The sequence below is a fragment of the Parasteatoda tepidariorum genome, chromosome 6 (assembly GCF_982258835.1).
Source record: "Parasteatoda tepidariorum strain Cologne lab strain chromosome 6, Ptep-v5.0, whole genome shotgun sequence".
Lineage (NCBI taxonomy): Eukaryota > Metazoa > Arthropoda > Arachnida > Araneae > Theridiidae > Parasteatoda > Parasteatoda tepidariorum.
Window position 1 is genome coordinate 95,661,778 of NC_141760.1, and position 24,993 is coordinate 95,686,770.

Sequence of the window (24,993 nt, forward strand, 5' to 3'; positions counted from 1 at the left end):
AATTAAAATCAATAGATAAAATTTCTTTTTCGTGCAAATCCATAAAAAGTTTGGTATTAAAATTATGTTTGATTTTAAAATTATATTATACGATTATATTATAAAATTATATTATACGATTATATTATAAAATTATATCATAATATTCTTACGAATTTAAAAATAAATTAATGTCCATAACTTTCAAAATTAAAAATAATTAAATAAATAGCAACAATTTTGCAAAAACATTAAAGAACATAAGAATATTATTCAATGAAATTTTAGATTACTTTAAATTTTCGCTTTCCTAGAAATGTACTTTTAAATCGTTACTTTTTTTTGTTTAGTACTTGTACTTTTACTTGTACTTTTTACTCGTTACTTTTTAAAATAAGAACTTTTTACTCGTTACTTTTTTTAAAAATACTTGTACTTTTACTCGTTACTTTTTAAAAGTAACGTTGCCATATATGCTCAGGGGATAGAGCGTTCGTCTCCTAATAAGATAACTCAAGTTCGAATCCCAACAATAGTTGGTTAGTACGAGTTCTACTCCCGGCTCGCACAAACTACAGTGCTGGTGTACAATATCTTCAGAGGTAGACGTATATAACGGGTTATAATCCGTCGGACTAACCGAGGAAGGTTTTCGAGATTTTCCTCTCCAAGTAATGCAAAAGCAAGTTAATTCCATCAAAAATTCCTCCACGAAAGCTAATTGATTCAAGAGTTCTCTTGTTTTCTGGGTTGGTTTCAAAATTACGGAGTTTAACATTGATAGTCGTAAACCCAAAAATTGGGTCGGCTGTTCAACGCCGCTTATGAAATAAAGTAAAATAGTCAGTCATAAGTATAAAAATCTATATTATATAAAACGCTAATACGTATGTATGTATCAATAAAACCGATGATATTTCTTTTCTCGCACTGGCAACAGTTTTCATTTTTAATTGATTGGATTCGGCGCGCAAGAGCACGTAGTGAGCAACCAGATAACAATAACCAGAGTGAGCATTATCAGGTTGTTCAATTCAGATTCATGCACTAAAAACATGACAATACTTAATTTAAACTCAATTAGGAATTAATTAATTAATTGAAGTGAGAATGCTTTAAGAGGCCGCTGTTGAATTGATATTTTTCTACTTGGAGCTACCTAAACGTCTAAAAAACGTTTAAGTGTTTGTATTGAATGCACTGAATTTTTTTTATATTTCGCGTTTATTTATGTATTGAATTTTCACGCTTTAAAATGCAGAATATTAGTGAAGCAATATTTGATAATTTATTTTGCTAATATGTTTCTTATTTAGCTAATGTTTTGATTTTTTCACCATGTACAATCTAAATAGCTAATATACTTTTTTAAAAGCCAATAAGAACATCGGTAGAATTCGTCTACATAAGTACAATACTATGTCTTTGATGATAAAATACTATGTCTTTGATGATAAAATACTATGTCTTTGATGATAAAATACTATGTCTTTGATGATAAAATACTTTGTCTTTGATGATAATATATTATGTCTTTGTGCTAGAACATTGTGTTCATTGGCGAGCGAGCGCAGCGAGCCATGGTTCACGGCGTGAATCACATAGGATTGCGTAGCGATTCTCGGGGGTTGGCGAGCGTTAGCGAGCAGGGGGCGGAGCCTCCTAGTACTTATGAAATCAGTTAGAAATCAGACGACTCAACTCTAGTTTCATTTTGCCAAACAAACCATTCTTGCATTAGGCTTTAACAACGTTTATTTCAAATTCTCTCTAAAACGAGACATAATAAAAAGTCAATGAAAGTCTGTATTATTTTTATTAAAAAATAAAATTACGTCATTATACTTAATCAGTAGGATATTTCGTATCACCAAATCCCACGTCGAGTTGCGGTTGAATATTTATACAACCAATATTCAAATGAAAGACATGGAATTTTAATATCCTCGGCGAAACTTTCAAACAAGCGTGAATGCTTTCCAGGTGAGATTGAATATCGAAGAGGCCGATGCAGAAATCAAAAAGTAGGCCAAACCCTGGTGGAACGGGAGAAGAAAGGCAGATCTGGGGCGGATTTCTCACTGAAATAAAATAAAAATTTATTTCTTATATTGTATTTCACTCATTATCCAAAATGGCACAATAGTCTAGGAAGCAATACTGAATTATACAAATTGCCAGTCCTTTTGTGTTTATAATTTACTGTGAAAAGCATATTTCATTTGCGCCGATCCCTGTTACATATATAATTGCAGCCTAAAACGAAAGATTTTAATTTAGAACGTAAGAATGATCGGTCTTGTGCAGCATATTTCATATGCGCTGTTCCGTGCTACGTATAAAATCTGCAGTCTGATAAGAAAGAATTTAATTTAGAACATATGAATAATCGGTCTTGTACTTCATACGGACCGTTCCCTGTTACATACGTAATTGGCAGCCTAAAACGAAAGAATTTAATTTAGAGCATAAGAATAATGGGTCTTGTGCAGTACATTTCGTATTGCGCCGTTCCCTGTTAAAGATAAAATCTGTAGCTTAATACGAAATATTTTAATTCAGAACCTAAGAATAATCGGTCTTGTGCAGCATACTTCATATGCGCCGTTACCTGTTTCATATATATATAATCTGCAGTCTAATATGAAAGAATTTAATTCAGAACATAAGAATAATCGGTCTTGTGCAGCATATTTCATATGCCCCGTTCCCTGTTTCATATATATAAAATCTGCAGTCTAAAACGAAAGAATTTAATTTAGAACATAAGAATAATCGATCTTGTGCGGCATATTTATGTGCGCCTTTCTCTGTTACACATATAATTGGCAGCCTAAAACGAAAGAATTTAATTTAAAAGGTAGGAATAATCGGCATTATGCTCATATTCAGTATGTACTATGACCTTTACTAGTTTTGATCTTTCGCGGTAATGTAAACAAACACTTCGCCTTTTCCGATATATTTGGTAGTATGCAACTCCCTTTACTACAGAATGTTGACATTCACTGATTTTATTTTTTTAATAACATTTACAATTTTCAAACTAAAACAAAAGATTATAACCAAATACTCCATCTTAAATTGAGATATTTAGTATGTACCAGCATTTACTCTGATTTGCTTATTTTGATCTTTTACAGAGATATTTATAATATGCTAAATAAAGTTGTGAAAAAAAATTTAACCAAATATCCAGTCTTTCACAGATACATTTGACTGAATGTCGACATTTACCGAAGAATGTTGACATTTTTCAATTTTAGATTTTCTCCGTAACATTTGTATTCTGAAGCTAAAACAAAATAGTGTAACCAAATAATCTTTATTTCACCAACACATTTAGTATGTGCCATCCTTCATTGAGGAATCTCGATATTTACTGATTTCAGCCTTTTAGAGTAACATTCATAATTTGCAAGCAAAAACTGAAATATGCAACCAAATTATCCGTCTTTTTAATGTAACTCGACCAGATTCCCGACACATTTGATGTTCAACAGAGAATGTTGACATTTACTAATATTGGTCTTTTCCCGTAACATTTGCAGTCTGAGGGTAATAATAACTAATCATATCTTCTGTTCTTCGCCTCTATTATTCTATTCTCTTATTCTATATATTTTTAAATTCTATACATATTTTACAAAAAATCTCTTACATTTAATTTATTTTGCCTAACATTTGTGTCTAACAGTTGAGATAAAACAACAAATTTATAATATTAATGGTGAATAATTAATGAAAGAATAAAACTTCTAACTTACAAGATATGGAGTTGTTGAATAATTTTATACCGGCAATTTCCACAAAAAGAAGTAACTCTGTGTTACTTCCAAAGTATGTAAGATTCAAATGAACTGTAAAACAAAGTAACACAAATCATTAAAAAGACCATTCGCAAAACTAATACAATTTCATAGTAAACAAAACGTTGAATCATTTTGAAAACGTTTAACTGTTAAAATCGCAAAGATAGTGTTACTAAAATCACTAAGCACATATTGTTCAAATATGCATAACGTGACATATATACTGTACAAATGACATAAAACAGAATCACCCTCAACTACTTTTATTTTTATAATCAGATTCACTAATTCATTTTCTTATTCTTTTTCTTGTTTTCTTCACTCTCTATATTAAAAGAAAAAGCTTGAACTCATAGTATTCATAGCGAAGTATTTAAATTCAAAATTACACAATCTTAGAAGTAAGCACTTGTAGAATTAACTAATGACACAAACACGTGAATAAATTTACAATTAGATCTTATGTAAAACACATTAATAAAAAAAAAACAGAAAGTTTATCATAGTTAAGGAAAGTATATCTCACTGTATTAAACAATTAATAAAGATTGTCATTCCCCTGGTTATTATTGGCTTAATAACAAAATGTAGAGTTTGTGTGTCCGTGTGTTTGACTGTCCCTCTAATAGCTCTTGAACCGTTTATTCTAGCTTCGTGAAATTTAGACAGTGGATAAAAGGAAAAATTTTAGTCTCCTTAAAAATTCGTTCAAATTAAATTGGTCAGGAGGGATGCTAGAAAAAAAAATGAAGCAAAGTTGCATAGGTGAAACGCAAAAAATCGCCATACAAATATTGAGGCCAGGTCTTAATTAATTTCAGTAATAATTATTAATTAAAGTAAAAAAGTAAGCTTTGCAATCAAATAACTAAATTAAAAAAGAAACGGTACTAATTCGCTTTGGAGAAACGTAAAAAATCGCCAAACTATTATTGACGCCAATGATGATGATGACTAACTAATTTTGGTAATCTGTTCTAATTGAACCCAAAACCGGTATTTATCGGTTAGTATAGGGCACAAGCGGAAAAAACACCGAAGCATTTAATCCTCAACCAACTTTTTTTACTATTTTTTAAACTCGTAGCAAAATGGGCATTCGCAAAAATAAATAAAATAATAAAATTTTTTAAAAAAAATTGAAAAGGATAGTTGAATTTACTTACGCTCGGCTAACCCAAAATAAAATAATCTATGAACAAAAAAAGCAAAATTAACAGATAATTGGTACCACCACACAATTTTTACCACCAATGACGGTTACTTAATTTTAGTATTAGTAAGTAACTAATTTAAATTTTAAAAAAATTAACTATGTACCCTATAAACAAAAATTAATAAAAAATGGTCCCTTAGGAAAAACGTATGAAATCGTCCAAATATTATTGACGCTAATGATGCTTAATTAAGATTGGTAATAGACAAAACTGTTCTTGGGCAGTTTCGATGGGTACCAAAGATAATATAGGTGCAATGTATTATATTGGTACATTTGGTACCTATTAAAACACCATCAATACAGGGTGGTTTTAATATAGACACTATGGAAAGAGTTTTTTACTGTCCCTCAAAAAAAACAAAGTACCGGAGAAAATTGCTCGGTTGTGATAAACTTCGACTTTCAGGAGTTGATATTAGACCTGAAAATTTAGATTTTTTAGTTAGTAGCCAGTGGACGGTAGGTGATGAGTCGATGACTGATATCGATTTGTCATTTTCATTTAATAACCACTTGGATCAGTCTGCGTAGGAACCGAGGGTGTGTGGTATTAGTCGTCGTTAATTGTTCTACCGTAAAGTGCTCGACTTCGAGTGTAGGACGTCGGGCTACCGAAGCGAGGGTGCCATCCCCTCTGCAAAGGATCAAAATTGTGATGGCATGTCTTGGGATCATCCTCAAGGATACTTCCCAGACCGTCGCCAATAGCCCATTGTGCAGCTCTAGTGCGACGTAAATGAACTACAACAACTACCAATCTTTCAAAATCATTATTTTTGCTTGGATTAAATTACATTTTTAAAAATCTCATATTAGAAATATTCTACGTCTATAAGAAATTAATTCTGCAATAAAAAATAATATAAATATGTGGAAAAAAACTTAGTTAAACATACTGACTTTAAAGAACTTTATTTCAAAGTGTTTGGGGAGGCAAAATACATTTAATGTATATGTTACCGTAAATGACAGTAGTTATTTATTTATTTATTTATTAGGGTTTTTTTTCCATCCTGCGTGAAGAACTGGCTTCAACTACTAAATCTTTAAATTAAAATAAAATAAAATCTAGTCAAAAGTTATATTAACCTGCGTTTAAATGTTGTTTTCCATCTATGATGTATGAAATAGTTTAAACTAATTGTTTTGGTTGTTTCAACACAATGACACAGCTACCCATTTCACATAATGTTTGGGGAATATACACCAATGCATTCCGTCTTCATTTATAATCCCATACTGGACATTGTTCTATTAAGTCTTGCTTAACATACATTGAAGGAACTTGTTGATTGCTCTAGATATATGGAATTCGTATTATTATTGAATTGAACGGCGGATCCCTGGTCTGGGACATGAACTAATATAAATTGGAACGTAGGTGCTGACCCTGACCATTTAAATATTAATCAACTTACTGTTTTCTGACCATCCAACAAAAGGGATTGTGAGATTTCCATTACAATCACATCCCATGCCTTTGCAGTCACACCTAAATGGAAATGGTACTTGGTATGATAATTGTTCAATTGCTTTCCCAAAGACAGTTTCAGCTGTAAAACAAAACAAAAGAAAAAAACGTGAACTACTTATAATAATCTTTTGCCTCTTTAAAATGCATAGCTGATATCTATTTTATTTATTCTTTTTTTTCCTCTCACATTTTATAAAGGAAGTTATACATAAATTGCTTCTTTTGTCAAACTTTTAGTGTGTAGTGTTATGAATTTAAGCAAATCAGTGATGTTTTACCACTAAGTCTTAATATGTAAGTAGGGTTTGGACGGGCAAAAAAAGCCTTCTGATTGAAATTAAAAATGAAAGGGAAGAAAAAAACACATAATTTTGTGAGCGATAATGAAAAACTTTTAAAAGTATTTAACGGAAAATATTATGTTGTGCTTCAGAGCAAAACTCCCGAGGAAAAAAAAATTTAAAATAAATTAAGATAAATTTATAAATAAAAAAAACTGCATGTCGAACTGCTACTTCGTACGGGTGTTGTTACTACGCGTATTGCTGCCAGCCAAATGATTTCGACGTAGTTACAGTTCTAAAATTATAGTTTCTGATTAGTTAAATAAAAAAACTTAATTTTTGAAGTTTCTTACGTACACTTCAGATTTTAGCTCTACTAATAGTTTCTGCTAATGGCATCAACCAATTTTATATTTAACTCCACTGACATAAAAGTAAATAAATAGAATAAAAACTGTTTTATTTTATTCAAATTGATAATTTAACTGGAAAATTCATGTCTGTTTTTAAATTTCTTTTCTAATTCCCGCAAAAACGAAAAATAAGAAAAATATTTATTTCATGTGAATTAAATTTAAATAGATGTAAATTATATTTAAAAATTCTAAACATCTGAAAAATCACATACAGGTTAAAACTGTAAACAGCTTTTAATTTCTGATAAATAAGTATTATTTTCAATCTATTGATATATCGACGTATACATAAAATGCAAAAAAATATGTAAAAACAATTACTTATTTTATATATAGTTTAATACGAAACAATTACTTATAGGAAAATTTTTTTTAACATTATTAAAGTTGCGCATTGTTTACACTATTTGTTTCCAGCTTCTAAATATTTTAAATATACACTGAGTGACCAAATTATTATGACCACCTCAGAGTTTTATGCAAATGAGTTATTGCGTCACAGCGCTGCCGCGAGAGGGCAAGATAACTATAACACGGGAATGCTGGACAAGTGAGTCATCAGTTATACTGTGTTGCTTGCTCAGATATGGGAAAGAAAAGTGATTTGACTGAATTTCAACGTGGAATGATTTTGGGTGCGAGATGTGTCGGAACGAGTATCAGCAAAACGGCTGCACTTGTGGAGTGTTCTAGAGCAGCAGTTGTTAATGTGTACAAAGAATGGACAATCAAGCAAAAAACCGGGTCTCAACGTCAGACTTGTGGTCGTCACAGGGTATTGAATGGTCGATCAGAGATAAGGCTGGCCAGGGTTGTGCAGCGCAACAGGAGAGCAACAGTGCCACAAATTGCAAGTGATCTTAATCAAGGGGCAACTGTGAACGTCTCTGAACGGACTGTTCGACGCACATTGCGCCGTATAGGGTATGGAAGCAGACGACCTGTTCGTAAGCCTCTACTGTCTGCTTTAAATAAGCGCAGACGTCTCCAATTTGCAAAGGAGCACAAACATTGGACAGTAGATGACTGGAAGAGGGTCATGTGGTTCGATGAATCACGATTTCAAATGCATCGCGCAGATGGCAGGATGAGAACATGGAGAAAACAGCACGAAAGCATGGACCCCAACTGCATTGCCACGATACTTCAAAGCTGGTGGTGGCAACGTTATAGTATGGGGAATGTTCTCTTGGTATTGTATGGGTCCTTTAATTCCTGTACCACAACGCCTTAATGCCCAAGGGTATTTAAGTATCATCGCAGATCAAGTACATCCGTTTATGTCAATGGTGCACTCTGGCGGGGAAGGATACTTCCAGCAGGACAACGCTCCTTGTCATAAAGCTGGTGTCAGGGTCACGTGATGTAATAACACGCATTTTCTGATGTTGCGAGCTAAAAGCTTGATATTATAGATATGATCATTTTTTTTTTGTTTTGGTTTTTGAACAATGGATGGAAAAAGAATAATAAAATGGTGAATTAGTTTTTGTAGAATTTTGCGTTATTTCTTTTGTAAAAGGTTACGACTGACAAATGTGCGGGGAAACCCCAATGGATTTCGAAATAAAAGATTGGTAGTTGTTTGTTCTATGAATTTCAAGTTGTTTGATGGAAGATAGTGAGTTATTTAGATTGTCTTGAAATTGGTTTAGGAAGTGGCATTTTTTTTTTGTAAGAAGGTGCAGTTTAGAAAGTAGTAGGTGAAAAATGGCATTTTTAGGAAGAGCTTTAAAAGTAGATTTGAAGTGTTTGGCGGAAGAGTTAGGAGAAACGGCAACGGAAGACATGAGAGTTACCGAATTAAAGAAGATTATATTGGCAAGTACGGAGTACGAAGAGGAGTTTGTGAAGGAATTATTAAAAAGAATAGTTAGTGGAAGAGAAGAAATAAAGCGCCAACAAAAAGAAGATGAAATTAGGCGACAAGAATATGAAATTAAGCAACAGGAAAGGGAAGACGAATTAAAGCGGCGAGAACAGGAAAGGGAAGATGAATTAAAGAGGCGAGAACAGGAAAGGGAAGGTGAATTAAAGCGGCGAGAACAGGAAAGGGAAGATGAATTAAAGCGGCAAGAAAAGGAATATGAATTGGAGAGGTTGAAGATAGAAGCTTCATTGGTACATACTGGTACTATAGGAGAGACGAGCAGCTCTCGAAATGAAGAAACAAGAGAACATGTACCTGGTGGATTGCAAAAATTAATGCGTACTTTTGATCCAAAAGAAGGTGATATAAGTTTTTATCTAATATTGTTTGAAAGACAAGCACGAAGAGTCCATATAAAAGAAGAAGATTGGGTAACGCATCTTGTTGGATTATTGCCTCTAGAAATGGCGAATTTAATTGCAAGGGAGCCTGAAGAAAAAGCAAATGATTATAAACATGTAAAATGTATGTTATTGAAAAGGTTTAAATTGAGCCCAGAAGCATTTAAAATAAAGTTTAAGAGACATTGTAAAGCGGCTGAGAGCACTTGGCGAGATTTTGGATTTGAATTGGCGAACTATTTTAACGAATGGGTTTCGGGACTAAAAATTAATGATTTCGACAGCCTGAAACAACTTGTCATTGTCGAACAGATAAAAGAACGAGTACCTGGAGACATACAAAATCATTTTATTGATGAGTGGAGTAGAATTTGCTCAGTTGACACACTTGCTGAGAAGTTAGATGAGTACGAGAATGCAAGGAAATATAACCAAACTACTAAATTCATTGCTTCTCAACCATATAGGAACTTATACCGGGAAAAACCAAACATGGTTAGTAGAAGATATCATACATTTGGTGAAGGATATAAACATGAGCATAACAACCATGGCAGAATTGATAAGCGGAGTTCTTCCCAAAATCCAGTCACATGTTTTAATTGTGGACGAGTAGGACACTTGGCACGATTTTGTCGAGATAATAAAGAGAGGAGAAGAAACATTGAAGGCAAAGTGGCCGAGGTTCAAGTATCGGAAGGGCAAGTATCCGAAGTTAAGGTACTCAGAAATGGAAATATCGAAAGCAAAGTAGTCACTGCAAGATTTAACGGTGAAGTCATGATAGGAAACAAAAAATGTAAAGGCGTTCAACCAAAAATAGCTGCCCTTAAGAAAGTTAGAATTTCATATAATGGAAATGAATACGAAGCTGTAGTAGATTCTGGTGCACAAATAAGTGTATTTAAAAACGATATAGTGGGTAAGGAAGTGGATTACAAAGGACATATAATACTACAACCTGCGTTTGGCGAAAGTCTAAAAGCTGAATTAAAAGAAGTGGAAATCGCTTTGGTAACGGAAGGATATATTACGCCTATAATTAAAACGATGATAGCAGCCGTCAATGGGTTAAATGCTGACATTTTGTTGGATGCTGAAACTTATGAGGCATTATTAGAACAAAAAAGAGTATACAATCCCAGTTTTACTGCTGCTATGAAGCTAAGATCAGATTCCCGAAAGGAGCAGTTATATATGAGTGCAAGTGACGGAGAAGAGCAGCAGGAGCCAACAGTAGGTGAATGCGGTGATAAAAAGAATGGAAATGAAACCGAACGATTCAAGATACAACAACAAAGTTGCGATACTCTCCAAGAAGCATGGAAATTGGGGAAGCAAAATAAAGGAGGGTATGTGATACAAAATAATATACTATGCCATGAAGAGCTGTTGGACGGGAATAGAATACAACAATTAGTAATTCCCGAAATTAGAAAAGGTAAAATACTAGAAATTGCCCACGAGTCAGTATTCGGAGCACATCTAGGAGCTCGTAAAACAATTCAAAGAATTAAATTTTCCTTTTATTGGCCAGGGATGGTCAAGGAAATTAAAGCTTATTGTAGCTCATGTCATGGGTGCCAAGGTAGAAGAGTTGTTCGTTCAGTAGACAAAATTCCGATAACACCTGTGTCACGTCCTGAACTTCCATTCCAAGTGGTGAACGTAGATCTAATTGGTCCTCTAGATCCAGTATCAGCACAAGGACATAAATATATCCTTTGTTTGATGGACCAACATTCAAGATGGCCTGAAGCAGTCCCGCTCAAATCGTTAACGGCAAGGAATACATGTGAAGCACTGCTCGAAATATTCTGTAGGACAGGAATTCCAGAAGTAATCGTGGTGGATAATGCGACAAATTTTACGGCAAGTTTAACGCAAGAGTTTTTGAAGGTTTTAGGAGCTTGTCCGCGATTTTCAACGCCATACCATCCGGAAGGGAACGGATTGATTGAAAGATGGAACCAAACTTTCAAAAATATGCTACATCACATTATTAGAGAAGTAGGAAGAAATTGGCATCGACATATACCATTTGTACTATGGGCTTATCGAGAAGTTCCAAATGCAACTACAGGAGTACCACCTTTTCTGCTAATGTACGGGAGAGAACCGAAAGGCCCGTTATCTATATTGAAGTCAATTTGGGCCGGAGATATGTTTTTACCTTTGAATATGAAAGGATCAGCGGAGGAATATTTAAAAGAGTTAAAAGGAAAATTAGAAATAGCAACCGAAAAGGCAAGGTTAACAAGTGATGTGCAACAAAGTAATTATGCCAAATATTACAATAGAAGGAAAAAATACCGGGAATTTGCGCCAGGAGATCAAGTACTTGTGCTAATGCATGATTCATCCAATTCATTATATGCCAGATGGATAGGTCCAGTAAAGGTAATTAGAAGAGTGAAACCGAATTCGTATTATTTGCAAATGCCTGAAGGAAATTTAAGATTATTGCATGTTAACAAAATGAGAGAATACAAAGCGAGAATTCAAACAGTTGGAGTTGTCTATGATATTGATGATGAATTTGGTGAAATATACGAAACACCAACTCTTCCTACAGATGTGGAAAGCTATGAAGCATTGAAAGGATTAAATTTGGATTACTTACCCAAAATGCAACAAAATCAATTGAAAGATCTTTTACATAGACGCAAAACGTTGTTTTCGGGGAAGATAAGGATAGCTAAAGTTGGGAAACATGCGATAAAGCTGAAAGCTGAGGAGGATACGATGAAACCAAAAACGTATAAGATACCAGAAAACTTAAAGGGGAAAGTGGATGCACAGATCAATGAATTGCTAGCGTTAGGACTGATTGAACCGGTGGTAAGTGAGATAGCACACCCGGTAGTATGTGTTCATAAGAAAGACGGAACAATCAGGTTATGCATTGATTTCAGAAGTTTGAATGCTCTTACCGTTCCGGATGCATATCCAATGCAAAATATGATGGAGTTGAATTTCTTAGTAGGAAAGAAGAAATTCATTACTGTGCTAGATATGTTGAAGGGATATTGGGCTATACCGATGGAGAACGGCAGCAAACACCTCACAGCATTCCGAACTCACCGAGGCCAGTACCAATGGAATGTATTACCCTTTGGATTAAGAAATGCTGCTGCAACCTACCAAAGAGCTATGTCTAAAGTGGTTCAGTCCATGTCTGATTTCACTTGTGCTTATATCGATGATTTAGCAGTATTTTCTGATACGTGGGAGGAACATTTGATTCATCTTGAAGAAGTTTTTAAGAGATTGGAATATTTTAATTTCTCCGTGAACTTGAGAAAGTGCGAATTTGCTAGACAAAAGGTTAAATACTTAGGACATATTATTGGTTCAGGTAAACATGCTCCTGACAAAGAACGAATAAGAGTAATACAGAAATTAGAGGCACCCAAAACCAAAAAACAACTGAGAAGTGCTTTGGGATTATGCAACTTTTACAGGCAGTATATTCCAAACTTCGCAAAGATTGCTCTTCCACTAACAGAGCTTACTAAAAAGAAAGTTCCTAATGAGATTCCTTGGAGCGAAGAAGCTGAGAAGGCATTCAAGGAATTGAAGACGTCGCTATGTAAGATCGCAGAGTTACAAGTCCCAGACATAGAGAAACCATACTACTTGCATACGGATGCATCTCAAAATGCGGTCGGATGTTGTTTAGGTCAGTTAGATGAAGAAGGAAATATTCGTCCCATAGCTTTCGGTAGCCAGAAGCTGAATTCAACTCAACAGAAATGGTCTACAATTGAAAGGGAAGCTTATGCTATTATTTTGGCTTTGCAGAGATTTGAAACCTTACTCTGTGGTGCTAAGATTATTTTATTAACTGATCATAATCCCCTAGTATTTCTGACGAGTGCGACACCCCAAAGCCCGAGGTTGCAGAGATGGGCGTTAGCCATTCAACGCCATGATATTGAGGCAAGTCACATCAAAGGATCGAAACTTAGTAATGCAGATGCATTGTCCAGACTGTAAATATAAACTAAAATAAGACTCTGGACATTTTTTCCTATTATTATTATTAGGTGATTAAAGTAAATACCTAGTGTTAAGTTAAACCTAAGATTCAGTGAATATTTGGGTGAATGTGAAACATAGTTTGTTTATGTGTAAAGTGTGACCCTTAAATTATTTGCCATATTCGATCTTTGGATCTAATATGACTCTGGGGGGAAGGTGTCAGGGTCACGTGATGTAATAACACGCATTTTCTGATGTTGCGAGCTAAAAGCTTGATATTATAGATATGATCATTTTTTTTTTGTTTTGGTTTTTGAACAATGGATGGAAAAAGAATAATAAAATGGTGAATTAGTTTTTGTAGAATTTTGCGTTATTTCTTTTGTAAAAGGTTACGACTGACAGCTGGCATTGTCCTCAGATGGTTCGAAGAGCATGACGGAGAATTTAACTTGCTTCGTTGGCCAGCACAATCCCCAGATCTCAATCCAATTGAGAATTTGTGGGATGAAATTGAACGGGCGCTGAGACAGATGGATCCAGTACCATCAAAGTTGCGGGAATTGGCAAGTGCAGTTCCGCTAGCATGGTCTGGCATACCTTCTACCACCTACCAACATCTCATAGATTCCATGCCCAGACGAATTAAGGCGTGCAAAAGGTGGCCCAACAGCGTACTGAAGGGGTGGTCATAATAATTTGGCCACTCAGTGTATACAGGGTGATTCTAAAAAGATGGGCAAAATTTAAGAAAGTGATAGTACACACCCAAGCAAACAATTTTTATCAAAGAATGCATGGTCGAAAACAAAACGCAGAGATGCTGGCGCATTTGGAAAGTTGTTTGATGCAAACGATGCATTTAGTTCCAGCAGAACGCAGCACCAGCTCATTACGTACGAGAAGTGCGAAACTATCCGAACGCAACCTTTCCAAACCAATGGATTGGGCGAGGTGATCCTATAGTTTGGCTACCGCGCTCGCCAGATCTTTCATGTCTGGATTTCTTTTTGTGGGGACAGCTGGAGGCTCTCATGTACTAGACTCCCATTGAATCTGCAGAAGAACTTGTTGCAGAGCTTTCGGTCGCTGCAGGGAAAGTTCGTGAAATGCCTGGTGTGTTTCAGAATGTTAGTCTATCTTCGCCGTTGTACTGCGCACATAGCCGCTGCCGGCCACTGTTTTGAACACTTATTGTAATGACATGCCATTAAATTTGCTTTTATAACTTAACTTCATCGTTCTTTGTGTGTTTTTGCCTCATATAAGAACATAAACTTAGACGCCCTCTAGCGCTTTTCCGTTTTGTTTTCGACCATGCATTCTTTGATAAAAATTGTTTGCTTGGGTGTGTACTACCACTTCCTAAAATTTTGTCCATCTTTTTAGAATCACCTTGTATATAAATTAAATGCAAGAATTTTAAACAGCTGAGCAATTACGCGTAGGTAAAAACTGTCAACAGCATTAGAGTGCACAACATAAATAAACATTTTCAGTCTGGAAATAAACATTGTCTGCAATATTTATTTTCACCTTCTGAAAATTTTAAAAATTGTAATTTAGTTTAAAAAATTATAAACAGCAATAACAAAAATTACAAAGTGCTGAAGTATGTGCTTCAGTAAATTATGAATAAAATTAAAATTAAAAGTATTAAAGAAATATTAGGGCACGTAATTAATTGGTTAATTGCTCAACATTTTTAAAATGGCGCCTCATTCAATGTGTGACAGGTCTGCGAACTTTGTTAAATATGTTAATTATTTTTCTGGACAAATATGAAAAAAAATAATAATTTAATTAAGTCATATCTGATTTAATTGATTAACAAATTTTAAAAAGTATAAAAGTATAGAAGAAATTTCTTACCTTCAGAAATATATGTTATTGGCTGTAAAAGAAAAAAAATCCATCATTTGGGCTGTCATTTTAATAGGGGGAAAAAGTACATTCGGAGCTAAAAATTCGTTTATTTATTTATTTTTTTACAATTTTAATAGCCATTGTAACATTTTTATGTTACCTCAAATTATAGTGTCAAAAACATCACCCAAACATTTGCCAAAAATTTTAAATTCACTCAAACATGAACCCTTAAAAGCTTCGGACTTATGCCACTTTCCAAATGGACTTATTCCACTTTTAAAAATACGGCACATTTATTTGTAAAACAGATTTTCAGCTGTATTGCGAACAGAATAAGGGACTCAATGTAGAAAAGCTTGAAAAAACTATCCTGGAATTAAGGTAATTTATAAAAAAAAAAATAGCTGAAATGATTATTATAATTTCGTTAATGCATTTTTGTATAAAATGAAATATAGAAGTACACAAGCACGTTAAGCGTTTCAAATTAATATTTCAGGGCGAAAAGAGCAAACGTGTTATCGAAATCTGTTGAATCAATGATGAATAAGGTGGGATGAAAATATCAAAAACAGTTTATTTGCCTGGTGAAACTTCAAGTATAGTGCGGCTTTCAGGAGAACTCCTCCAGACACCCGTCTCGCGTTCTGGCTGGTACTATGGTTACGAAGAAAGGTCACTTCGAATAGGGGTGTGGGGTGAATAGTTTTGTCTTAATCTTAGCGTAGGTCATCGTGAGTAAACCAATCGACACATTCTTTCCATCATTTCATCCCCATTGGAAATGTGCTCTCGCTTGTTACCATAGCAGCAGACAGTCCCAGACTTTCAGTTTGGAGGAGTTCTCCTCAAAGCCGCACTATAATTTCTCTTAATCACCCTTCAAGTCCTCTCTGTTTCTTAGCGCAAACAAAAATAAATTTTTTTTCGTACCTCCTTCTTCTATAATGATTCTTTAGATCATGGTTGTGCTTTTTTTCATAGCTTGAATTTTAATTTTCAACTTCTAACGTGTATATTTGTTTGAGTTCATTTTACCAAGCATTCTAAAAATATATGTCCCCGGGTAGTCATTACTTAACACCATGAGTGATGTATCATAATTTCTACAATTAGAACTTCCAAAATGTGAAAATTTTCTAAACGAAAATAAACTGTACTATGGTATAAAGACAATTTAAATTTACTTTATAATCTGAATACTGAAATAGCACTTTCTACAAAAGTGTCGATTTAAATTTCCTGCTAAAGTTAAACTTTTGAACTCAATTTGACAACAACAAAAAATATTAATGAATAATTAATATCGAATAAGAAATAACAACTATTTTTTGCTCTAAAACATATAAGATGAAGACTAACATTATTTTAATCTCTCGCTGCGGACAATTAAATCTTTTTTTTTTTCAAAAAAAAAAAAAGGTTCATTATAATCAATACTAAATTAAAGCAAAGATTACGCTTCTGAAGTGATTAGAATACTATTTTTCGACACGAAACCAGTTATGCAAGAAAATTCTTCGCTGAAATTTAAAAAATAAATATATAATGAAAAATTCTACTGTTTTCGAAAATCGTCTCTTTAAAAATATAGTCAGAATATGTTCAATGAAAAAATATAAAAACATGATAAAAGTTTTTTGAGTCTGATGCATATTAACAGCCTCATACATACGTAAAATCAAGTTTTTTTTCACTAAACTTTATTTAATAAAATGTGAAGGGCTAACCCACACAATATGGAAAGTATATGTAAACATTATAATTTATCATAATTATACATTAATAGCATTTTTTTTTTTTATTCTTTGAAAATCATAATAAATTGTCTCTTTTTTTTAATGTATCTTGTCTTATCAAGTTACTTGCCGAAATTGTCTTTGGCGCTTAAAAATTTTATTCGCCATTATCAAAAACTCAAAAAATAAATTTTTATAGCATTAAGTTAGGTTATTGTTTTGTGTACTTCCTGCAACTCACTATCTGATTCGAAAGAAAAAAATTCTTTTTAAACTATGTCGACCTAAACTAAAGTTAATCTAAACATATCTTATTTTTATCATGAATGAATTATGAAATATTGAAACTTTTAAAAGAAAATTAAAAAAAAAAAAAAAAAAAAAAAACAAGAAAAGATCTGAAAATATTTTAGTTCACGATAAAAGTTCCGGTACCTGACAACCTTTTTTAAGCCGATTTTGACTGAAAAATTTATTTTGATGGAAAAAATCATTTATTTTGATTGTAACATTGATAATTGTGCATTTCTCGTCCTTTTCCTCGGAACTAATTGTTCTTTAATTTCCCTTCATTCTAAATACAGCATATCAAAACATTTGTGTAGAATTATTTGAAATTTTAGATGGATAGTTTCTATACATGTGACTATGGAATAGACTACGGCAGGGATGGCGAACCTTTATGCACCAGCGTGCCATTTTTTCTAAAAAATTGTTTAATGAGGTCATAGACGTGCTGACAAATAGTTTTGACTTCGTGATTATTGGGTAAGTAATAATATTAAATACTATCAACTAAAAACTCTTTTTTTACTGAAAAAAAAAGTACATTTTGCAATGTCTCAGTTATAAGCGTAATTCAACTTAAAGTGACATCAGTGTGACTTCTGTTGTTGCAGATTAGATGACAAGTAACTTATATTAGGGATATAAGATGTTAGTTTAAGCAGAACTGTTAATTTTTTTTTGCTAGTTATTTATTGTTAGCTTGTTAATTTTTTGTGAATTTTAATTTAATTGTTAATGTGCTTCATAGTGAACTTTGTGATCGGTGGCGTGCCCAAAATATTGAATCACGTGCCATAAATGGCACGCGTGCCATTGGTTCGCCATCCCTGGACTACGGGCTAGTTGATTGAACTATTCTTTTATATTTTACAACTAAAATAAAAATAACTAATTATAATTTTTGGCCAATTTTTTCCAAATAAGTGTCGATATTTGCTGTGAAATATCTTAATATTAATATTATGTCTAATGTGTAATCTATTCCCTAAGTTCAGTTTTGTGAGTAAAGCGAGAATAATGAAAAAAAATTTCACAAAGCTATGAAATTTTGAAAGGGAAGCCGATTTTTGGCCTTTTTTGATAAATTTTCCTACCATATTTTCATATTTTTTTGTATTTATATCATGTTTTAGAGTACAGAACCCGCATAAGTTCAAATAAAAAATATCTAAATTAAAAATTTCAACATTTCACCCCCCAATGTATACGGTTTAATCGGAATAATAAGAATTAAAATTATTGCATGAAAGTGTATTCCACTAATTAATATGTACTCGTACTGGGACTAACTCAAGTCTTAAGCTGTAAGTTGCATTTTTAAGACTAAGTCTCTTTTTTCCAGTCCTTGCAAAAATATTTTCTTTCGTTCTTAGAATGCAAGTTATTGTAATTTTTTTAAAAATCTTTTCTAAAAATCTTTTGTAAAATAAGAAGTTTGGTTCATATTTTTTTGTATATCATGTTTTAGTGTACAGAACACGCATAAATCCAAATAAAAAATTTCTAAATTCAAAATTTCCCTTTAAACCAAGAAAGGAGGGCCATTTTCTCCTTTCAGGAATTTATTAGTTTTAGTATTAGGAAAAGTCTATGTTATCCTGCGTCATTAAACATTCTGGGGTGTTCTAAAGGAGAATGCTTTTCTAGTGTTTCATTTTAAAAGTAAAAAGGAAAAAAAAAGTAAGCTTGAAAAAAATATATTTCAAGAATTAAATAAACAAGAAAAATTCATAAGTGCCTACTTGGAAGAAAAATTGACTTCTTTAAAAAGTAACGCGATTTTTTTTTTACTATTTAATTTACCAATAATTAATTTTCGACTAAGCATAAACCAATATATATATATATATATATATATATATATATATATATATATATATATATATATATATATATATATATATATATATGTGTGTGTGTGTGTGTGTGTGTGTGTGTGTGTGTATGCATGTATATATACATATATGTATGTATGTATATATATACATATATGTATATACATATATGTATGTATGTATATATATATATATATATATATATATATATATATATATATATATATATATATATATATATATATATATATATATATATATATATATATATATATATATATATATATATATATATATATATATATATGTAACATAAAAAGCTTCAATTAATCTTTTTATGTTAGTTTCTCTGCTATAAAACTTCTTCCTAATTAATTATTCTATTTGAAATACTTTCTCACACTTTTAAAAGCCACATCCTGTTCTTAAATCTATTTTTGGCTCAAGTATGCATTTAATTAAGAGCAGGACATTTTTCCCTTTGCTCTTGTGTGGGAAACGTTCGATCTATCTCATAAACCAATAGCAACTACTAAGATTTCCCTCTTTCCCTAAATTAAGACATTTTACGGATTTTACTTTGCAAGATTTTCCCTAACATATAACCAAGGAGCGCAACTTTTCATGTGCTCTTTCACTCAATCTCATGACTGCTCTTGTCTAATAATTAATAAATAAATTTTGTACCCTCCTTCCCGACCTATGACCTGTTTTAATCCTTCCACTCGGCAACGACGCTATAAGTCGCCAGGATTGAACGGTCGGGAAGGGGTACAGTTCGTACGGTACATTAAAGATATTAAATATCTCATTTGAAAATAAATAAATCATTTTCGGAAGAGGGTACTTCAAAAATATGGAATAACTTCAAATCATTTATTCAAATGGACATTTGGTAAATAAGCAGTCAAATTCTTCTTCAACTTATGGCAATAATTAATTCATCCTGTATCTTCATCAAAAAAAAAAAATCTCTTCAATCATCAAACGTTTAGTTTATTATAAATTATACCTACGCACAGTGGAACTAAACGACCATCCGTTTTCCATGTCTATGCTGCATATTTTGTCTACGTTCCTGAGAATACTAGAAAGCTGAGCTTCAATTCCTTCCTTGGACTAAAAAGAAAAACTGCATCGAATTCCTGTTAATTAAAATGTTTTATTGAAACTATCCCTTTGAGAAAGCGTTGATTTTGCCACTCTTAAGTGCTGAGCTGGATCTTATCGTCGATGAATAATTGTTCTCACACCCACGATGGTCTACTTAAATATTCGACATTCAAAAGAAAAATAAGCTTCAATTTCTCCGTCACTATTTGTGTTAATTTACGATTCATCTTAACGAAGAAACAAATTTTTTCCCTAGCAGCTCACGTCTTTGGTTTTGGAATTGTGTTTACGGAATTTCAACGCCTTCCCATCTCTGTTGTGGTTTTCAAAATATCTCGGGACTAATTCGAACTTTTTCAGGTATCCTTTGAGTTAAAGTTTTTTACATTTCTCATAAATCAATTTCTTAAATGATTATGATTTTAATTTTTTCCCATATTTGATGTTTCAAAGTGAAACTACTTTTTTATATTGATAGTATTTACTGTTGAAATTTTTATTTCTTTAAATTTTTATTTTCAGTTAATTGATTTATTTGATTGAAAAGTGTTTCGAGAAATTATTTTCATATTGTTTTATGTGTTACAGCTTCTATGATTTTTTGAGTAGTAGAAATTATATTTTTGTTTTACAGCAATTAGGATTTAAATGAAAATGCCATTTAAATTTTTTTTTATCTTCGTAATGCAACTGCAATAATTATTGCAATTTAATTTAGATATATGAATGCTAGTACGGTGTGGCAAAAATTAGATCAAGAAATGTTAAAACTATTACAAATAGTTTGGAAAAATGAATAAAATACTTGTTGTTAGAATTTAAATTGAAGTGCAACCAGACATTAATGCTTTAGTCCAACGTTGGTAATAAGTTGTAGCTCAGACATTTCCATAGACAAACAACATAAAGATAGGAAAATGATCAAAAAAATTTGAAAAGTAATAGTAACCAAATTCACTTCAAAAACACATTTAAAATAGAAATGAAAATATTTGAATTCCCTAACAATTGTGACAAATTAAATTACCAATTAAGATCTCTGCACAAAAATTACTTAAGAAAAAATCCAAACGAAAATTTTTAAAAAAAAAAAAGAAAAAAAATTTATGTCCAAAAAGAAAAAAAGAAGGTAATTTGCAAATAAACCAAACTTGCACTTCAAATTAAAAATAAGGAAAATAGCTAGATCAGTCAAAAATTAAAAACTGATTTACCTTAATACCATATTAAATTTGAAAGCTTTGTTTTGGATTTCAATTAGTGATAAATTGTGTTAAACGGGTTGTAATGTAAAATCTGAGAAGACTGATCACCTTTTCTGATTATAAAAGCAATTTGTCTGTACACATATTTCCTGAAATCCGGGTTAATAATTGCAATAAATATACCATTAAAGAAGAAGTATAAATAAATATTGAAAATAGATAGAAGAATAAGAGAGAAAAAGAAAAGAAAAAATGTTACAGAAGGCAAATTTTGGACATAAGAAAAAAATAATTAAATAAATTTTGTGGATATTTTGATATTAAAGTGATAAATATGAAAGGTAAATAACAAATAAAATGAAATAAAGACAATACTGAAATCTTGGACTTGACAATAACAACCACTGTGTCATTTTTTTTATTTTGTTTTCAAACAAGGTAAACAATACTCAAGTTTAATTCCAGATTGAAATTTTTCTTGTAAAAATGTTTTTTGTGTTTTACATTTTAAATTACACATTTTTAACAAATGTTTGTAAATTTTTTTGTCATGATTGAAGAGTTAACTTAAATTGTATTTTTATGAAGAATTCTTATAGTGAAAAAGCTGTGTTGTGATCTTTAAACAAAATACTTTTGAAATTGAAAAAGCTGTTAATTCAGAAAAAAAAAAAAACTGTTAGTCAAAAAAACTGTTGAAAATGAAAATTTTAAATTTGCTGATGATGCTACTACAGAATTTTAATTATGTTAAAATTTTTACAATGAGAACATATGTAAATGTTTTATAATTTATATTACTTTTATATATTGTTACCATTACAAATTTGGTTATTTTATTTTTGTACTTCTACCATAGGGAAGATTTTGCAAATGGATAATTTCAAAATTTTTGGATTCTAATTAAACAATTTTGGCGAGGGGGGATGTAACATAAAAAGCTTCAATTAATCTTTTTATGTTAGTTTCTCTGCTATAAAACTTCTTCCTAATTAATTATTCTATTTGAAATACTTTCTCACACTTTTAAAAGCCACATCCTGTTCTTAAATCTATTTTTGGCTCAAGTATGCATTTAATTAAGAGCAGGACATTTTTCCCTTTGCTCTTGTGTGGGAAACGTTCGATCTATCTCATAAACCAATAGCAACTACTAAGATTTCCCTCTTTCCCTAAATTAAGACATTTTACGGATTTTACTTTGCAAGATTTTCCCTAACATATAACCAAGGAGCGCAACTTTTCATGTGCTCTTTCACTCAATCTCATGACTGCTCTTGTCTAATAATTAATAAATAAATTTTGTACCCTCCTTCCCGACCTATGACCTGTTTTAATCCTTCCACTCGGCAACGACGCTATATATATATATATATATATATATATATTAGATGATGGAAGCTCATCTTAAATCTAAGCATTTGCCTCGATTCGTTCCTAAACACTTAAATTATATTTCTCGATTGATAAAATGTGAAATTCTCTCTTTTTTTACCCTTCACAAACAATGCTTTTTTTGGAGAGGGGTTGAGAAAAAATATCGAAAAATTTTCACTCAAAAATTGAGGGACAAACATTTTGCAAAATACCAGGTACTTTTGATTTTGAAGTTAGAGATCTCATAAATTTCACATGATAATCAAAGAGCTTCCTGGGAAAGTTACATTCTTAATAGAATTGAAATTTTTGGGAAAATATTTTTATGCAGTTTTTCTTAACATCGTGACATTTGTTTATTTTGCCAAATCTTTAAATTACTCTGATCTCAAAATAGTGATTTTCGAGTATTTTAAGAATGGATTAAGAACGGTATTTTAAGAAGGAAGGCTGCAGATGTATTTGGCAACAAATTGTTTACTTATCTTGTACATAAACAGTTTGTTACCAAACTGTTTACATGTTTTTTTACGTCTTAGATCGCCTCTCTTTTGGCTGCATAATACACTTTGCCGTTCGAACGAATTGCTCTTCAGTTACAGCTAGCCACAGCGTATTTTTTAACAGCTACAACTATTGCCAAACGTCAGGGAGATCTCTCTTATCGGTCTTGTACAGATAGTTAACAAAAGGAGTAGACTTCCCCGATCGGTCGGCGAAGTGTTTACGTGCAAAGATTGCGACTGCTATGTCACGAACAGTTCAAATGCGTTGGAGATTCATAGATATTGCCTACACTATAGGACGATCAAAATACTTATACTTATACTTAATTACCAATTGTCAACGTATAAATTTTGAAACAAGTTTACTCGAATTATTTAAAATCTGAACCTTTATAAACTCAGAGCTATAAAAAAAAATTTAAAACTCGTATAGTCCAATCGTATTGATAAAAAAGAATAGTAAATTTAGATTCATTAAAACAGGATTACATATAACACAAATACATTATCTAAATTACAACAGCTTATGCTTTAAGTTACGTACCGACAAACTTAAAGTCAATCCCAAATTCAACAGAAGTGCAATGAAAAGTTGCCAGCAAGCCATAATTATTCTGTTCAATTTCGTTGAAATGTAAAGTTATCTAAGTGATATATTTTTGAGCTGAGTTCTCAGCACGTAGCGAATAAAAAAACATTGTTAAGTGATGGTTAATAAAGTAAATCATACATCATCTTCCACGCAGATAACAGTTTTCAAATAATTGGGAAAAACCATTAAAAAAATAATAATCTATTTCATTTAACTCGAATAAAATAGAATAGTGAAAATAATTAAAAATTCGCTTGTTCATGTTTTTAATAAATGTTTGAAGGTCCCGAAAAAAATTATCGCGGTGAATCAGCTGGATCTAGTGTGCGACATCTGATATTCTTCAATAGATTCAATTAATGAATTACTTGAGTTTTATAATAGAGAAATAATTTAAATTTTATTATTTTTTGTGATTCGTCATGTTAATAATAAAAATGTACATATGTTTGGAATAATAATTGCAGACGATAAAATAATGAATTTTTTTATGCGTCTTCCTGTCGATTCGGGAGCAAACAATAACACTTGCTGCTACAAACAGAAATCTAATATTTTCTAAGATTCATTATTGTATTTCATTCATTATTATGTTCATCATTTTTTCAGTACACAGAAGAACATCTTGAACTAAATTAAACAGAGTTTTTTTTCTCCGCATATGAGTGTCGAAAGTTTATATCCAATTATGTTAATTTCACTCTTTTGCGTAATGTTCGGATTGTTGAGGCAAATAAAAAAATGCTGGTAAACGATTATAAAATGTGAATACACAAAGAAAAAAAAAAGTAGTTAATCATTTTCATTATTTTCGTTTTCTTAACGAGATAAACACAATTGAATTTTAAGGAATGCACATTTGTATAATGTTTTAATCTGCTTAGTTTTAAATAATAAAAATCAAAATATGATGGAAATCGATTAAATGGTTTTTAGTAATTAAAAATTTAAAAATACGACTTTCTTTCACTTTTTTAACTCAAGTATTTAACCAATTTAATACATAATTTGCATTCCCCCCTATAAAATT

At 31.8% G+C, this 24,993-nt stretch overlaps 2 protein-coding genes across 2 annotated transcripts; one reads left to right on the forward strand and one right to left on the reverse strand.

The window, feature by feature from the left end:
* Positions 1 to 1,778: 1,778 nt before the first annotated feature.
* LOC107438566 (uncharacterized) lies at positions 1,779 to 24,089 on the reverse strand. The gene is made up of 5 exons (XM_016050881.4): positions 23,916 to 24,089; positions 15,312 to 15,333; positions 6,429 to 6,563; positions 3,747 to 3,839; positions 1,779 to 2,060 (listed from the first exon to the last, which is right to left on the reverse strand). Exons 1-5 carry the CDS (start codon positions 23,976 to 23,978, stop codon positions 1,825 to 1,827), a joined length of 549 nt encoding a protein of 182 aa, XP_015906367.1. The 5' UTR covers positions 23,979 to 24,089; the 3' UTR covers positions 1,779 to 1,824.
* LOC147808221 (uncharacterized) lies at positions 7,702 to 8,418 on the forward strand. The gene has a single exon (XM_087166538.1). It carries the CDS (start codon positions 7,771 to 7,773, stop codon positions 8,416 to 8,418), a length of 648 nt encoding a protein of 215 aa, XP_087022664.1. The 5' UTR covers positions 7,702 to 7,770.
* Positions 24,090 to 24,993: the final 904 nt, after the last annotated feature.

What these genes read in the sequence shown, in the direction of transcription:
- LOC107438566 (XM_016050881.4), bottom strand. Translation starts at nt 23,978, where the DNA reads ATGGCTTGCTGGCAACTTTTCATTGCACTTCTGTTGAATTTGGGATTG. An exon ending in AATAACATATATTTCTGAAG is followed by an intron (nt 6,564 to 15,311) that starts GTAAGAAATTTC and finishes TTTGTTTTACAG; the next exon opens with CTGAAACTGTCTTTGGGAAA. An exon ending in ATTCAACAACTCCATATCTT is followed by an intron (nt 2,061 to 3,746) that starts GTAAGTTAGAAG and finishes ATTTTATTTCAG; the next exon opens with TGAGAAATCCGCCCCAGATC.
- LOC147808221 (XM_087166538.1), top strand. Translation starts at nt 7,771, where the DNA reads ATGGGAAAGAAAAGTGATTTGACTGAATTTCAACGTGGAATGATTTTG.